The sequence below is a fragment of the Colossoma macropomum genome, unplaced genomic scaffold (assembly GCF_904425465.1).
Source record: "Colossoma macropomum unplaced genomic scaffold, Colossoma_macropomum, whole genome shotgun sequence".
NCBI lineage: Eukaryota > Metazoa > Chordata > Actinopteri > Characiformes > Serrasalmidae > Colossoma > Colossoma macropomum.
The window spans coordinates 26,151,930-26,171,144 of record NW_023494785.1 but is presented as its reverse complement, the minus strand read 5'-3'; the positions used below and the strand labels follow the sequence as shown (position 1 = coordinate 26,171,144).

Below are 19,215 nucleotides of genomic sequence, written 5' to 3'. Positions count from 1 at the left end.
TACTGCTGAGGCTCTGTCATCCTACAGCCCCCTTGGTCAGAGGTGCAACACACACTGTGTTGGACCCTCAATGTTCAGAACATTTAGCCTTTAGGGGGGCTGATTGGCTCACAGGGGGTGTTTGGCAAGCTGAATTCAAAGTGGGCTCACACGTACACACACACACACTGCACTGTGTGATTCTTTGTTAGCTCACTCTGATAGTATTCTGTTTTTAATTCTTGCTGATTGATGCTGGAGGGTTTAGAGACCCCTCTCAGATCAAACAGCAAATGCAACATACGCCAACCACTTCAGTCAGCCTGGAAACAAGTCAAGCCAAGCCAACACACACACTTCATACCCAGGTAGTTGGGGCTGCTGTGTCTCTCAGTGATGTTGATGGCCGTAGCTCCGGGAGGTATGTCCAGGATCTTGTGGTAACCGAGGGGAACGCTGCTGTTCTCAAAACTCCCTGTGACCCGTTCACACGACCCATCAGCACCTCCGCACACACCACACCGATCAAGCACCAAACCTGAGCCCAACACACCATCACACCCCTCACTCTGAGAGAGAGAGAGAGAGAGAGAGACAGAGAGAGAGAGAGAGAGAGAGAGAGAGAGAGGGAGAGAAAACAACATCATCATCAATCATGGAGTAGAGTAGTGTGGTATTCCAGCACAGGGACGCAGGAAGGTGTTTGAAAGGGGTGCTGAAATTTGAAGCAGCATTTACATGATGCGAATGGTGATGTCATGCAAAATGATTTGCACTTTTTCTTTTAAAATGTTTACATTAAACAGAACGTGTCATAGTGTGCTATAATGTGGCGAAAACATACACACATAAGTGACACATCAGACCTCTTATGTGTGTATGTGTGTATGAACACCCTCATTTCTTTGTTGTCTCTCCTTCTGGATGAACTTTATGCAAAGATATTAAGGGGTGTCCAATCAGATTGTTGATGTTTGGTGCAGTAACCAATTGTGACACGCCCGCAGTCACAACACTAATACACACCAAATTGGAGATATAATGATTAATAAAAAAACAAATGTATTCAAGGAGAGGGACACTATTACATTTTAAGCTTAAAAAACAATATTAGTCTGCCTTTGGGCACAGAAATGGCTAAAAGCTCTGCTTACACTTTCCCTCTTTGTGCCTAAAGGTGGGCTGGGCTTCACGGAAGGCTCTTAGCACAAAGATAATTCTTAAATGGTGGAGTGTACATCACACTGAACACTCTCTCTACCAGTTTAGATGATCTTAACACTAAGATGCTTTTAGTAAACTGGGCCCTGCTTATGTTTTATCAACACACCCCAAAAGCATCCAGCAGCTGGCGAGGGAAGCGATTCGGCTTGCTTTGACAAAAATATAAACAGTGCGTGCACGGCTACTGTAGATTTTGAAAAGATCTCAATAAAACAAAAATACAAACTGCACTGTAAAACAAGCAGACATAGGTCTTTACTACGTTCAAGTTGTTTTGAAGTTCAGGGGCCAGATTCACAAAAGTGTCTTAAGAAAGAAAATTAACTTCATTCCTAAGAAAAAAGTTACAACAAATTGTTTTTCTTCAATTAGCTCCTTAAGAATGATCTTTTCTTAACTATTTTCTTAAGAATAATTCTAAGAACATGAGGTATTCTTGAAAATATTATGTTCTTTAATGTTTTCTCAACCTTACGACAGCCTCACACTTAGGCAGTAAGAGTTGATAAGGTCAGTGTCTAAATTTATCATGGACACTGTCTCTGCTTCTCCCGCCCATCCTCATCCGTCACCCCACAATTATCATATTTTCCAAAGAGGATTTTTTTTCCTGTTGGCTATTTCTTCCATCTCCTGTAGTTCTTGTTTGCTAAATTTTTTTAAACGCTTGGTTTGATGTTTTTCCTTTATTTTTATCCTCTGGCCAGATTAAACTAAATAACAGTTAATACAAATTCAGAATGTATCTCACGTCGTTTATGGTATGGGGTAAAATGCAATGTAGCATACATAAGAAAACAAGATTTTCTTAAGAAAATCTTAAGAAAATAATTAATCTTAAAAGAAAATTTTAGATCTTCTTATGTTTTTTTTTTGAGAATTGAATTTAAGAACATTCTTATAAACTTCTTAGTGTTTGTCTTAAGAACTTTCTCAAGTTTTTTCTTAAGAAAGCTCTCGTGAATCCGGTCCCAGATCTTTTTCTTATTATTTTATCAGTTGCAGTTAAACAATCCTTATATCTGCCTCCCTGCATCCACGTTTAAGCACCAAAAAATATGATATTATCCTTTTGCAAATGGAGAAACCTGATAATAATGCTCTTTATATTGCATTCACTATTAAATGCTTTGTCTGGTGAGTCACATGTTTTCTGGTGCTGTGTCCACAGTGTTCAGTGACAGAAACCAAAAGCACACAAACGTTAGTTAAGATCTAATATGGTTAGTGTGCTTAGCACATTTACAGAGAGATGAAAATGACATGATAAACATAATCTGGTCATCAGCTACCCGACTAGGTAATATTACCTTAACAAGCTGTGTACAGAATGATAATTAATAATAAAAATGATAATAATATCATATTTATCATAATAAAATGATCATTTTTTTGCCCTGACCTGTAAGTGTAAAGAATTCACTTTTGTGTTTGGTGGTTTCTCAGTAACTGCAAGCTACCAAAGACAGAGGAGAACCAGCTGAAGAGCTCAAATACACAAACATTACTCAGTACTGATTTCTAAAAGAGTTAGTCCTGTTAGAAGAATCTTAATAAACGCATGTTATACTTTTGGGGACATCTTATTGACATTGGGCCCATAAGGATTCATATTTCACAGGTTTAGTAACTGCAATATTTCAAGCAGCTGTTATTTTCTACTTCTTAGAAAAATAGTTGTTTTTATTTTCATTCTATCAGTCAATTTGTTGCGTATGTGTGTTTTAGGTGTGTGTTCTCACCAGGCAGCGCCCCTCCACACACACATCACTGGGAGTGTTGTTGGCGCATGGCGTCCCGTCTTGCACTCTCTCCGCCTGACGCACATAAAAACGATAACCAACCGGCCGGCACGTCAACTCACACTGCTGCTCCACACCCACTGAGAGAGCGAGAGAAGAGAGAGAGGGAAACACAGCCAAATCAAAAAATCATCATTGCGTAACTTCTCTACTGGTTTAATATTTTATATGAGTTCCTGCTTAATATGTAGATTTACTGAAACTGGGTGGGTAAATGTTCTCTTTTTATGTGGAACACAGACCTAAGCAGAAAGCAGACCTTGATTTTTTTAGATTTTTAGTTAATATTTAAATTTTTATTGCAGTAACATTGTCTCTCATTGCATTTAATAAAGGCTGTTTAGTCCAAATTATGGTTCTTCTGATTGAAAAATCACTTTAAGCCATTTCAGTGATACATGAATACTGAGATGTATGACACTGATTGCGAAAAGGCTGAGGAACATTAAGTCATAATTTTTAAACCATTTCACAGCATTCTGATGTTCTTCCTTTCTTTTTCCTCTTGTAGCTGGAATACTGCAATCCTCAATGAATCCTGAAATTTAGTTTTCATGTTCACATTATATTTTTACTAGTGGTGTCAACAGGTTAACATGTTAATAGCACTTTAATGTGATACATTTACTAATGCATTTTAACACTATTGTATTTTTCTGGTCTGACCGTTTGAACCATCCACAGGAGTCTAGTCTGAAGCCCAGCTGCTCAGATGCTGTTGCTATGATTCAGTGTACAGTGTACGGTTATTAGAGTTACAGTAGAGCTGTTGAATGGCAGACTTCTCTGTTATCCATTATACAATCACTGATCCACTGATGGCTGATTTGATAAAACCAAACTAATTCCCATGCACTGCAATGCCATGAACTTGTTTATCATCAAAGTAAGTCTGTAATATAATTTACAAGCAAAACACACAAACAGCACTGATGCTGGCAAAATCAGTAACATCAGTAACATTAGCACTGGAGGACTCCTTCAGCAGACTACGCTAGACAGTGCTCAGAAGTCGACATACCATATTTGCAAAAAAGTGGAAAGCTTCAGCTGCTCTCAACAAGATGCAAGACAGCTGTGTGAGAGTGAAAGGCTACAATCCCAGAGGAGCTGGAAGCCACTGTTGCTCTGTTACTGGACATCGGTGATTAAATTGGAAACTGTGTTTCTTATTTTCATGTTGTTTTATGTATGATTTTATGCTGAGGTTCGTGTTGAATTATTGAAAGAAAATACATTCTGATTAAGTTTATTGTCTTCTAATATAGCTATTACAAAACGCACTATTTTTTGAATGGAAAAAAGTCTTTTAAGTGAATTTTGGTCAAATAAGACACATAAGATTAATTACAATTAATGGTGTAAAACAATTCAATTCACTGTGAATAATTATTTTATTGGTTTGACAGCCCTAACTGCTTACATTATTTATTATTCATCTTTAATTAAAGGGTCCACATTTTACATTTTTCTCATATTTTATCATTTCCTCTAAAGTCCACTTATTAAATTTGTGTGGTTTTATGTAGCAAGAACAGTCATAATTCATTTATATGTCACCATTTTCCAACCTCTCCTGTTCCTGTGCCTTTAAGACTGATATATGTTAATGATCTCTGTTCTGATTAGCTGCCCTGTACTCTGGGCTGAAACACTCCTTATAACTTCACTGTAAGTTCAGGACTGAACTGCTGTTGGTGGAATAAATGTATATATGTAAATTTGTTGGTTTATGTGTCAACACTTAGTTCCCATATAGGGACTGTGTGGACTAGGGAGGTGATGATATGTTTCGAAGCTTTAACAATGTCTACATACTATATCAAACACTTTAATTAAAAAAAAGTGAGGAAAATTCAGTCTTCCATGATATGAGTCTTTTAACCTTTAATTATCATTCAATTTATCCTGTACCATATACCATTTATGTCAAAGCACTAAAGCAGCCTGAGCTGAACTGAACTGAGGAGGATATCAGATAATTAAGCAGAATTTCAGACAGAGAAAGAGTTTCAGAAAGCTTGTTTTTGTTTTGCCATCTGCCCTCCTGCTGAACTGAGTGAAGCCCTCAAGGCCCAATCGTGAACACATACACACACGCACAAACACACACACACACACACACACACACACACACACACACACACACACACACACTTATCTCAACTAGGTCCTCTGTTATCCATTATACACCAATCTAATAACCAGATCTGCTGGGGCTGGTGGAAGAGGTGTAACTGAGTACAGAGAAACAGAGAAACACTAGCATACAAATAAAAAGAAAAGTGCCTTGGTCAAATCTCTGCATCTACCACTCTCTCTCTCTCTCTCACTCTGTCTGTCTCTCTCTTCCCATTCATTAGTGTCATCTGATAACAGTGAGATGACCCAGCTGTTAGAGAGAGAGTGAGAGAGATTTCCCACAATGAAATGAAATCAGGTGATTGGTGATGTAATAAAATTAAGTTTTTCCTATTATACATAAATACATACATACATACACACACACACATGGAAAGAGTGAAAAAGAGGGAAAGATACAGAGAGAGAGAGACAGCAAAAGAGAGAAAGACAGAAATACAGAGGGAGAGAGAGAGAGAAGCTTAGGGAGAAATTTAGAGAGAGTGGGGAGAGAGAGAGAGTGCGAGGGAGTGAGGGGGACAGAGAATTCCCACCCCCCTCTCTCTTCCACTCTGTTAGAGTTATCTTTGAGAGATTATGATGGAGACAGTGACAGAAAGAGAGGGGGGCCGTTAGGGGGGGATGAAAGACACACAGAAAGAGAAGAGAGATCTACACACTTTCCCTGTTCAATTTCACTTCGTTCTCTATCCACCCCCCCGCCCCCTCGCTCTCATTTCTTCTCTCTGTCCTTCCCTCTCTCTCTCTATTGCGGTTTGTCAGCGATGGCTGGGTCTGCAGACGGTGGAATCTCTTCTGTCTAAAGCCGCTTCCCTGCTATCTCCATCTCTAAACAAACTGTGCCAGAGGGAGCGAGGCAGTGAGAGAAAGAACAGCACAGGACGGGAGCTCTCTCTTAGAGAGGGAAACCAGGGGAAACCTGGAAAGCAGGAGATGCATATCTAGCTTATCACTACAGTAGAAATATGCCTGAAAATATGCATATTATTATTAGTATGAGTAGAAGTTCCTGTCTGCAGAAATCTCCACAGATAGTAGTACTAGTTGTAGTAGAAGTAGTGGAGTAGTAGTATTAATAGTAAAACATTTAGCAGGGGTGCTATTAATAGAAGAAGTAGTATTACTAGTAGTTTTAAAACTAGTAATGTCAGTGGTTATGGTATTAACATTACTAGTAGTAGTATTAGTAGTTATAGCACTAGCCATGGTATTAGTGGTAATATTAATAGCAAAAGTAGTATTAACCGTAGAAAAAGTAGTATTAGTGTAAATAATAGTAGTAGTGATAGTAGTAGTAGTGTAAGTGGTATACAATAAAATATGCTTTTCTGAACATATGCATATCATCAGTACTTCTAGAACACTGAATAACTAAATGTTCTACTATAAAAAAAAAGTGCAACACAGTATGCCAAATACTGAATAAAAATAATTGCATCCACAGTTTTTGACAGTGTCTTTAAAATGTAGCAGTACTGGTTCTTTTTCTCTGTTCAAACTGATCAGATGTCTGAAAAAATAAATATATTGACATTTTGTTTTTTAAATTTTCTTGAAGTATCGCAATATTATATTTTTGTCATATCGCCCACCTGTAGGATTGATGTCCTGTCTATGGAGGTCTCCACGGTTAGCTGTGACTTTGTCGTGGGCAGTGTGAGTGAAGAGTGAGGTGCGCTGTGACTGTAGCTAAGAACACAGCTGCAGGTGTGTGTTTAAGACCCCCTCCAGATCCACACATCAGAACACACACATTCAAACACAGCGCCCTCAGCATTTACAGACTTTTTAAGGAACAACAAGAACCAGCATTAGGACAAGTTTAATAGTTTAATAAATGCAATGCAAGACTATAAACATCTTCTCTCTCTCTCTCTCTCTCTCTCTCTCTCTCTCTCTTACACACACATTCTCTCCTCTCTCTGTGTGTATAAGTAGCCTGTGAGAACAGCGGAGAATTCAGATGATATCACTCTACAGCTGCGACTCCCTCTCTCCCTCACACAAACACACACACACACACACACACACACACACACACACACACACTCCTTCCAGTTCACTCCCTAAATCTGTGTGTTTACTGTTGCTGTCTCTCCTCCATCTCCTGCTCTCCAACCGGCTCACTCTGACTCCCTCCAGAATTCCCAATAAACCCTGTTTACACTGTTGTCCCCAACTCCGTTCCACACACACTCCCTCATCCCTCGCTCTTTCTCTCTCTTTGCTCCCAAATCTCTTGTTTTTTTCCTTTTCTACCCCATTTTTCACTTCACATTTTCCCCTCCAATTATTTGACTTTCCTCTTGTGTCCTCTCTCTCTCTCTCTTTCTCTCTCTCTCTTTCTCTCTCTCTCTCTCTCTCTCATTTATTCTCAACAGCATATTCTAATCAGAGCTGGGTGGAGGGTCTTTGGCGTCAGACCCAGAGGAATGAGGCATTTGGATGAACAAGAGGGGAAAAAAGAGGGTGGGCACATTTAGCAAGAATGAGAGAACAAGAAGGAGAGAGCTACAGAGAGACAAACCCAGCACAATTCTAACTCATCTTTTTTCTTTCTCTCTATCTACCCAACTCTCTGTTCTCCTTCCATCTCTTCAGTGGGTCAGAAAGCTGCCAAATCATACACAGGCTTCCACAGCAGCACCATCCAACAGCTATTACCACACACACACACACACACACACACACACACACACACACACACACAGACACATACACAGACACACACACACAAACCGCAAACATCCAATCACACAATGGGCTACAGAGAGGCACCTCGCAGAAACGATCTCCCGGGGACAGAAAAACACACACACGCACACACTTACAGCCCACTTACAGCCAAGCCAAAAATGCCCCTGTCCAATAACACCACCAACTGGAACCTATGAACATAATGCATATAAAAGCCAATGAGGAGGGGTGTAATGATACACTTAGCCAACAATTTGATTCCTATTCATGATGCCGGTTTCATAATTTGGCATTCTCCCATTCTCAAATGATAAAAAAGGACTATAATCATGTTGCTGTGCAACTTACTAATGATGTTAGAGTGGAATGATGGAGTGAGTTCTTGATTTTTATCGACTTTCTGCAAACTGTGTTCAAACTATAGACATACACGGTATAACTCAATTGCAGCCAGAGGGTGCACTACTAAAGCCACCACTCCACCAGCGCATACTCACTTGAAGTTAGGCTCCTCCTAGACTTGCATTCGTTTTTGCAAATTTAAAGGTCTTTTTCTTTTAGATACGCATCTGAATTAGGGTTTCGACAATTACTTGACGTTATCAATGGTGTCGACAATCAAAAAGAGTCAACAAATATTTCCAGTGACAGTTTTATAAATGTTTATATTTTCAAAGGGTCATCCAACATAGAACGAGTTAACAACTTAACCTGAAGAGGGCAGCAATTCAGTTATAGTGTTGTGCCAATGTGAGCAGATAGGAAAAGTAAAAGAATAATTATGCCTGAAAGTTAAATATAAATTCCTTAAAATGAAGGATAGTCACATACAACATATTTTGCTGGCTTCTCTATGGGAACCAATGTATTATGTTAGTACATATATAACTGAGCTGTGCTTTAATTTTTGCTAGCTGCACATAAACAAGGACACTTGAAGCAAGACAGACATGTAACATTTTTAGTGTTCCTAGTGAAGACTTACTTTGAATATTACTGAAGAAGCCTCTTAGCCTGTTAGCTAACTAAGCAATCTGATTGTCAGCTGAGAGGTAGTTAAACTAAACCATATTCTTACATATGGGATGTTCAACATGTTGTGTTATATACACACAATTTATGACTGCAGACTTAAGTTATGTGCATTCCTGCATTCACTGCAGTTCTAGGTTACACATTCTGTTAAATATCTATCTATAAATAAAAGATACTACACAATTCATTAATTTATTCCAAACTGCACGTGCCTTTTTCAGATACCCAAAGTAAGCTACATGAGTACTGGGTTTGGATACCAGTTTATTCCAATAGCTATGTCCATCCCTCTGAGATAGCCTGGATTAGATTATATTAGTCATAATATAGAACTTCTGTACAGATACTTGTGGCTTAACTTCGCTGTGCATGTACTGATGTCATCAGCAATCAAGTTCTCTACATGCATCAATTGCTCAAACAATGCTATTCCATTTGTGGCCATAATTAGTAGAATATCCATTATACACAATGCACTGTCACATCTCCATAACGTGCACTGTCACAGTTTTGCACTGCAATATAACAAAGTCCCAGTGCACTGGCACATGCCTAGTGAGTTCATACCCAGTGAGAGCAACATAACACTTTCAAAGCAGCTCCATACAGTCCTCAAAGACACGGTTCACACACTCCTCTGTCCACTCCTCAGAATTTAGGACACGAGTAAACTGGGGTCAGTGCAACAAAGAGTTTACTGTGTTCCAGTGCATTCAAAGTGTAAAACGCTGTCCAAGTAATCCACAAATGTTCAGCTGTAGATACAGTACCAGACTCAGTTCAAACCCATCAGTCAGTCTAACAGAACTGTTAGTTTGAACTTGATCTCGGGTTTGATAGTCTCCAGTCATGACTACTGAACAACAACTAAACGGCAAAATCAACTGAACTGCAGACAACCTCTTGAATGGAGCGGCCTCGTATCATTAGAATAAATGCGCATAAACATAATACAGTAAAAAGGAGCAAGAATTTTTTGTTTTCAAAAAAAGTAGTCGATGTCTTGTGAGCTGGTTTGAAGTACAGAATTTGGTTCCAGGTTTCGCCACGAAACCCCCAGTCATTGCATAGTTTGTTCAATTCCATCCCCAGCACACTTGATTTAACATAATGAAGTACTGATTAGCCAAATTCGGTTTACTGAGATATGTAAATCACCAGTTATTGTATTAACGTTATTTGTATTTATTGTAGAAACCCAATTCCAAAAAAGTTGAGACAGTATGTGAAAGGCTAAGAAAAACAGAAGGTAGCGATTAGTAAATTCTGTTTGACGTGCATTCCGTTGAAAATGGTACAAAAACATAATATGACACTTTACCTTATGAACCTCATTGATTTTTGTAAATCCAGTAAGTCCAAAAATGTTCCAAGTTTAATGCCAACAACTTGTTCCAAAAAAAACTGGGACAGAAGCATGTTTACCACGGTGCTACCGGATCTTTTCTTTTAATAGCATTTAATAATCATTTGAAAATACAAACTGATCCAGTTTTGACAGCGGAATTTTTTGCAGTTCTTCAGTTATACAGTTTTTCAGCTGTGCAACCATACAATGCCTTTGTTGTTGTATTTTGAGCTTACAGTTTTAGACTGCGGGTAGGTCAGTCTAGCACCCGCACTCTCTGTTCTTGCAGCACATGCAGAACGTGGCTTGGTACTGTCATGTTTAAATAATAAGCATCGCTGAAAAAGACAGAGTCTAAAAGGCAGCACCAAAAAGTGTTCAGCATTAACGGTGCTTTCACCGACATGCAAGTTACCCACTAATACCCTCCCCCCCATACCCAGACCCTGGCTTTTGAACTTTACGCTGGTAGAAATCTGGATGGTCCTTTTCTTCTTTGGCACGGAGGACACAATGTTCATTATTTCCATGAACAGCCACATTTCCACTGAGCATCTGTCCAGTTGATTTTTTGGCAAAGCGGCGAGCCTCATAAAGGACTAGGCCTTTCGTGTATGCTTCTTTTACACCCAAGTAAGATTACATCACCTGTTTAAGATGTAAGATGGTTTTTGAACATTTTACAGTGTTCCTAGTTTTAAACTGCCCTGTCTCAACTTTTTTGGTACATGTTGCAGGCATCACTTTCAGAATGAGCGTAAAAAAAAACAGTATAAGATAAAACATTACATATTTTGTTTTTTACCTATTGTTACTCCTTTTTTGGATTTGTGTTTGCAATATTAGTTTCTTTGTAAGCAAATAAACACTTAGAACTCAGATAAATACCTTAAGTACAGTTTTCTCACATCTAATCTTTAACTAAATCAGTCAGCTGGTCAAAGTTAACTGTTTACTGTTAAGGCACATGAAAAATGAAAGTCCAACAGCAGTCCAATAAATGCAGAAGAGAAACTGATATATACAGCAACACATCTGACTGCACCGTGTCAGCGGGTAAGACATCTGATCTTTCTCTCTTTCTCATTTTTTGGACTTTATATTGCAATGTTCATTACTGTCACTACAGAGATCAGGATTGGTATTAATAGAACATAACACTACATGTACATTTTTAAGGCACGTGCTTGGTCTCTCTAAAAGTGCTGTATTTACTTGTACAACAATCCTGTGCTGAGCACAAAGTGATCCATTTGAAGCCGTATGTACTTTTTAACCCCCTAAAATCCCAGGTTTACTACATACTAAGGCTTATTTTTCAGTAACTACAGGGACTTCAGTGTAAACAGGTTGAGCTATTCTTAGGTTAAACAAGTGTGTTAATCAGACAAAGCAAAGCAAAGACTACACCAGGAGAATCAAAGCTATTCTATATTAGAAAGAGAACGTGATACTGTTAAAGGAAATGTATTTGGCTGGGAAGTGACCTTGAATGGAGTTAAATTCTCTAGTTGTTTGTTACTGATAAGCAATGTGAGTTTTCTTTGCATGTGAATAATATAAATTATGTTAAGATAAATTTGCAAAATTACACTATTTAAAATAAAGGCATTGTTATTCTTCTGTAATATAGCTACTTGTTGTTCTTGGGTTAACTTCAGGCTACATATGGCTACTAAATATCACTACAGTCCTGCTTTACTTTGCTGTACATTATGTGGCACCAAAAGCTATTTTGTGATATTTCAGGTTGCCTTTGTAACAGAATTAGATGTGTTCTTTTTCTTCTTCTATGTCCAGTCCTGCATTTACTGCTGATAACAGCTCTATATATTGCTAACTGTTGAAGCAATCTCCATTTAATAATTACATTTTTCTTTACAATATATACACCCTATTTTCATAGGCGACCTTTAATCCAAGCATGGACACAGATTACGACAAAGGCCTTCAATCTCAACTGGACTATAGGGGCAGAAGACACTACATCATGTACCATGGAACGACAATGGATGCAGCACAGAACATCCAAAAGTTCGGCTTCACTCGCTCGTCTGATGGGATGCTGGGACCTGGCGTTTATGTCAGCAGGAGCCTGGCGAAGGCCATGCGCTACCCACTGAATCCACAGCCAGGACAGAAACTGGCTATCCTGAAATTGAAAGTGCGGGTGGGAAAGGTAAAGAAGATTGACAGACAAGGGCATCCGTTACAGAAGACCTGGTACCTAAATGGGTATGACACTGCATGGGTTCCACCAAACTGTGGCATGGTGAAAAGTGGCCTGGAGGAGGACTGTGTCTGGGATCCTGACCGTATCACTGTACTTGACATCATAGAAAGTGAAAGAAATACTGAGAAATCCTGCTCAATTTTGTAGCACACTGTGCTATTTTTAAATAGAAAAATTCTCTGGACTGAAAAGTTGAAGTCTGGTTACTGGGACCTTCCTGTCCAATTCTATCATTAGAGAATCATCACTGATCATACAGGATTCCACTGACCATCAGACTGGGCCAAGAACACTTCCATTAATAAACAATCAGGACAAAAATGTGTAAAATCATGTTTGTATGTTTGTATTTTTGTATCTTTTTGTAAAGGAGCTATTAAAGAACAGCATACAAAGAATTTCACTGTACAGTGTAGCTGTCTTCAGTACATATATGACAATAAAAGACCTATTTTAAAATTGAAAAAGTTGAAACTGATTTTTAAAGGTGGTGAGCAGTTTTAAATCAGAGTACCTGTAATATTTGGTGAAATGTTTTTCACATTCTGGCAATCTATTAATAAAACATTTATACATAAAAGATTAAACAACAAAATACAGGGTCTGTAAATAGAAGAAAAACATGATGTGAGCCACCAACATCCAACCAATCAGGACATGGAGGTGTTAACCATGTTGGGTATGCCGAGCACATAGAACAAAGCTGTAGTCTAGCTGTTATAGCCTAAAGCTAGTGAGCTACAAACCTGAGTTGTGATAAAACCCACTGCAACAGCTGGTTATATCTTTAAATAAATGATGGCAAAGAAAATATAAATAGAAGAACAGAACTTAAAAGAAAAGAATATGATCTAGATGCCCATTAACTATGGCAGCCTGAGCATATTGTAGCTATTTCTAAAGACTGATTAAAGTTAAAACCAGCATTCAGGCTTTCTTGCACATGTATTTGTTTTGGGGAGTTGCTTTGGAGAGAGCGGCAAAAGGATTTGTTTGGTTGCTGAGTTTCAAAACAGTCATTTGGTGATACTGCCTGCCACTGGGCATCTAGAAAAGGTCAGATCAAGAGTTTACATCATTTACTACTACAAACATAAGAAAAGAGAAACTGTAGCTCAGGATGCAGCATAAAAGTAGTCAGACATCCCTGCACTGGACTTGACTGAACCTCATCAGCTCATTTTGTTCTCTCTTTGTCTTTTTTTGGATTCTATCCTGTACTAAAGACGGCACATGGGTATCAACGGGAATCAGGTCGATATGAATAGAAAATGCTAGATAAAATACCAAGAGGGAAAAATGAATGAATCCAATCAATCCTGTAACAAAACCTGCCTGAACAAGCACAGAGTGACACTGTGTGATGTGATGTTGTTAGCTGTGTAATTATTCCTGTGGGGTATTATAGTGTTTGAGTAGTTTGAGCATGATAGCCTACCTATAGAAGTCCATATTAAGTGAACTGCTTTAAATAAAAAAAGCTCATTTTAGGTTGACTTAGTTTATTTAGTTTAATAGTTTATTAGTAGCTCTAATCAAATCTGTGTCGGTAAAGATTTTGATATTTGTACCGGACAATAAAAAGTGGCAGTGTACCATTTCTATCTAGTACTTTACATCACTCCTTAGCAGGACAGTCAGTACTGAAATGTTGCATGTACATGTATAGTTATTAGGTGCACTTTTGGTTTCATTAGGTGAAACTGGTCCTATAAAGCTGGGGTTACACCACACAACTTTTACCCTGATTTTAGCCCCATTTCTCAGTCTTGCAGAGTCTGTTCTAGTTGGATCTAGTCTGCAGGCTTTTGAGTCAGTCAGAGTGGACAGTTGGAGAGAGAATCAAGTAGTGTACGACGGGCACTGATTCTTTTTGGCCTCCCAATCACGTTTCAGACTAGTCAGAGTTTATCAAACATGTTTGATTTTTTGGACCCAAGCGTCCCTGAGCATAATCTAGAAGTGTAAACTGGTCAACAACTCAATCTGAATAGATTCATGCAACAGCCAATTAAAACTGCAAAAAAAGAAAATACAATAAGTAAACAAAGAAAAATGGCAAAAAATCATTCACATATGGAGTGAAGTTCAGTTCAGTCGTAGTGTACCCAAGACTTAACAGTTACTCATTAAGCACGCAAATGCAGGCAAATGCTACAGCAGGACAGCTCAAGCTCATCTAAAGGTAATGTGAAAGCAAAACCACAGAAGGAAATGTGTTTGCATTACAGAGACTTGACTCGGAATTTGAACTCTGAAATCTGATGCTGTTTATTACTGACAGGTCATTTAGTCACATAATGAAATCACTTAGCCAGTTAGTAAATGGATGTAAGCACTATTAGTCTTTATTTGGGGTTTTCCAGAAATCTGGGGCCAGGTCACAAAGTACGCTAGAAATACAAAGAGAGCACTAAACACAGAGTACAAGGAGACTAGAGAACTACATGAACGGTTAAGACTGAAAGACACACAAGGCTTCACAAACTCAAGTACGTACATAGCCGTGTTCAGAGCTGAGTATGTGCCAATATTCAATAGTGAAGCCCACTGCGATATTCAGCACACACAGTATTATTATTCTGGATGCTTTGAAAAAATGTCACTGCAGCAGCAGATTCACTTCAGAGATTTTTCTTAGATATTCAGAGTAGGCCTGGTTTCACAAGGTCCTACTACGCTGCTACATTGTGATCTCATGTTTATTTTATAGTTTATGTTCATGTAGAGTTGTTTTGGTGTGTTACTGGTCTGAGCACACAGCTTCACAGCTCTCAGTAAAGCTCACAGAGCTATACTTTCATACTCAGTGCTAAGGGTGGGTGGCAAAACTATAACGTCGTGATACTTTAGTTTTCATGAATAATATGCATCACAATATTTAATTTTTCTGAGGTTTGATAAGTTGGACAAAAAAAGGACCAGTAGTGCCACTATTGTTGGGCTTTATACCAGATGAAATTCTTCCTCCAGCATGAATTTTGTTGTAACTGTTACACCAGTAACACGAATACATGAATATTATGTGATGTAGAAACAGTGCAAACCACTCTAACGTTTGCCCGTTTAGCTGAGGCAGGGATGTTTAATTAAGTATCAAATGAAAATAAAAAAAAATTCTCTTGATCACCTTAAGAGTTAGCCTTAGCCTAACACGGACACCAGAGCAATTCCTACACTTCTTCTTGTACCGCCTGAGAAGCCGCCTGACTCGGTCAGCTAAATCAGAAGAGGCCGTGATAGGGGTGCAAAGCCATAGACCAGCTGGTACTGAAATGTGAAATATTACTGATTTCCAGCAGTATCTGACAGTCATAGGCACGAGTGTGGGACACATGTATGACAATAAAATGACTTTGAAATCCGACAAAATTGAAATTGGCTTCTTATTCAACATTCCTCGTGTTTTTGTAACTTTTCTCTCTCTGTTCTACAATACAGGGATCATCTGAACTAAAGCTACAAACATTCTTCTATTTACGTCTGTCTTTTTCCACTCCTCTTCCTTCCCTTGACTTCTACCAATTCTTCATTTACTTAGCCTCTGCCTCCCTCTTTCCTTTTATCCTCCTTTTTCCATCTAATTGTGCTGCTGCAATTTTTCAGCTGGTTGCTACGACTACAGAAACCATTGTTTCTCTTCTCCAAGGCCTTTTGTTGATTTCTGTGCGTGTGTGTGTGTGTGTGTTTAAAAGTCTCTATTTCACACCTCCCAGTGTGCCACTCACTCTCCTTTTCATTCCAGAATTCCTTCCTTCTCTCTCTCTCTCTCTTTCTATCTCTCACTCGTCCTCCATAAACAGCTCTCACTTGTACAGTTATCCTTTTGCCCCCTGCAGTCTCCCTCTCTCTCTCTCCTCCCTCTCAACTCACTAACACACTCCTTCTATTGTTGGGCTAAGTTATGATCCCCCTCCCCCTCGCTTTTCTTCTCCCAATGACCTGTCTTCTTTTTTCCCCTCTTCTCCTCCTCCATCCCTCTGTCCCCTCTCACCTTCAGTGAACGGCTCCCAGTCGTACACTCGGCCCATGAACTCTTTGCTGTTGAAGGCAGTGCACTGCTCCGCTCTGGAATCTACAGCAGAACCAGGACACGGCTGGAAGGAAAGAGAGACAGACAGAGAGAGAGAGAGAGAGAGAGAGAGAGAGATAGAGATAGAGAGAGAGAGAGAGAGAGAGAGAGAGAGATGAGGGCTGGCCTGTAACAGACAGCACTGTATTAACCACCATATGGAAACAATAGAGACCCTGGAAAGGCACACATACATAAATTTCAGAAATTTTTACCCAGAGAGAGACAGACAGACATCGACAGAGAGAGAAAGAAAAGGAAGAGAGGAGAAGGAGAAGAGGCAGGTGTGTATGTGTTTGTGTGTGTGTTTGTGTGTAGGGGTGTCTGGAGCAGAAATAGTGAGAGTGTGAAAGATAGAGCAGAGAGACGGAGAAAGAGTAGGAGAGGGGGAGAGAGAAATGGAGAGAGAGAAAGACAAAGAAGGGGATATAAGCACAATTAGAGAAAGAGCAGAAAGTGAGAGAGAGATTGCAAGAGAAAGGTAGGAGGAGAAAGACAGAGAGAGTAGCAGAAAGAGTGACAGAGATGAAAGAGAAGGAGAAAGGGAGAGACAGAATCAGAGAGACAGAGGAGAAAAATTGAAAGAGAGAGAGAGAGAGAGGCAAAGAAAGAGGAGTAGAAAGAGAAAAAGACAGAGGAAGAAGCAGAAAAAGTAAGAGAGACGTGAGGCAAAAATTCAGAGCAGCGAAAAGAGCCAAGAAAATGAAATACAGCAGAGAAATGCAGAGAGCAGATGAGGAGAACGATTCAGAGTGGAAAACTGACAGAGGGGCAGAATCACAGACACGCAGACAGACAGACAGGAAAAAATCTCTGGGGATTAATATGGACAAATACTGACATAATAAAAAAGAAATGTGTCGCTGTGGAGAGAGAGAGGTGTGTGTGTGTGTGTGTTTAAATATTTGTGGGGCCCAGGGGTCCTCAGGATGATGTAACTCATTAACGTTTTGACGTTGTGGGAAACTCCCCCACCAAAAACGGCAGTTGTTCATTAGAAACAGTAAGAAGGTTAGAGCTGGTTTGGTGTAGAATAGCAGCATTAAAATAAACCCATACAGAAGAACATGAAACACCCACAAAGACAAAAACACAAATACTGTGTGTGTGAGTGTGATGAACACAGCTAGTTTGGAGTGGATACACTCCGCAGCTGTCTAACGGAGACTGCTGAGACACACCATGTGTTCATTTACGAGCTGGATAATGTGCGGGAATACTGCGCTCTTTCTCTCGGTTCCAGCCATCCTTCTGGAGTCTCTTTACGAACTGTATACCAGAGAAGCCACCTGGGGCTGAAGATACGCTGGGATAAAGAAAGGCACAGGGGGTAGACTAACAGCTCGGCACACTGACACACACACACTGCTGAGACGACTCTCCGGTACAGAAGCAGTTCAGTCTGTCAGCAGAGGGTTATGAGGTTAAAGCCCCTCAGTACTGTAGACCCTGACATGTAAGCACCCAGCACCACCCCCCTACAGTACAGTCATTTACAAAAGACAATGTCATCTGATTCATGAATGAATCTTTCTTTTGAACTGGCCCTTTCAACTGACTGACTAGACCGACTGAAAAGTCCAGCTGTACTGAACTTTTCTGTAGTATCTTTGCAACATTTGTGCTTATTATAGTGCTTATTATATATTCAACTCTAAGACAATTACGATCACATTTTAGGAACTATCACATAAAATTTGCTTATGTTTTCTCATTCTGCAGTCTGCAACCTGTAGCTTCCTGGTACACATTTGTGTTTTGTGCATGGGATCACTATGGGGGTCCCTCCTATAAAGTCCCATTACATCACAAAGCATTAAAGTGGTTCCTAAAGTAAACATTTAAGTTCCAAAAATTAAAGTGTTAGCACGGTAGCTGATTTAATGAGGGTAGAATATAGTCCAGTGCCAGAAAATATGTAATATATAGACCAGAAAAACAGGATTTCACGGCAAAAAACCCTGTTTCTATATATAGTTTTGTACTTCAGCTTTGATTTACATTGTCATATATTCAAAGTGAATCTGTCAGACCAGGGGTGTCCAATCTTATCCACAATGGGGGCGGCGTGGGTGCAGGTTTTTGTTCCAAACGAGAAGAGCACACCTGATTCCACTTGTTTCATCAGTCAGACTCCTTGTTGCAATGAAAACCTGCAGCCACACTGGGCCTTTGTGGATAACACTGGACACCCCTGTGTTAGACATTACTAAATCAGCCCACTCCACAGCACCCTCCTTGTTGAGTGAATGTATAACATATATGATATATACACTGATTGGTTGGAATGTGCAGCCGCAGTTGCTCTCACTGGACATCAGCGATAAAAAGTGGAATCTTCACCCTGTGGAAATCTCCTGATTTTCATGTTCAGGATCATGTGAACCCTGCCTGAAAATAGTGTTACTGAAGCAATTAAACTAACAAATTCATTCTGATGAAGTTTATTTTGTTCTCTCAAACAGTTATAACAAAATGCACTGCTCTTAAAATGGAAACTATCTTTCTGTTGGTTCAAATTTGACTAAATAAGCTAAATAAGTTAAATTAATTGTTATCAATTTGACAGCTCTATCATTAACATCATTTTTGAGGATTAATGCAGCATCTGTACTTGCAGTGTGTGTTTGCAGAATGTCAGTGTGGCAGGTCTCTCTCTCTCTCCGTCTGTGTGTGTGTGTGT

General features: G+C 39.3%; 1 protein-coding gene across 1 annotated transcript in view; it reads right to left on the bottom strand.

The window, feature by feature from the left end:
* Nucleotides 1–19,215, bottom strand: part of adamtsl4 (ADAMTS-like 4) — a 64,609-nt gene that overhangs the window by 17,452 nt on the left and 27,942 nt on the right. The window contains exons 5-7 of the mRNA XM_036588407.1: nucleotides 16,455–16,557; nucleotides 2,946–3,085; nucleotides 344–548 (exon numbers count right to left, since the gene is read on the bottom strand). Of these exons, the coding sequence (XP_036444300.1) occupies nucleotides 344–548; nucleotides 2,946–3,085; nucleotides 16,455–16,557 (448 nt within the window). The remainder of the gene's footprint in view (nucleotides 1–343; nucleotides 549–2,945; nucleotides 3,086–16,454; nucleotides 16,558–19,215) is intronic.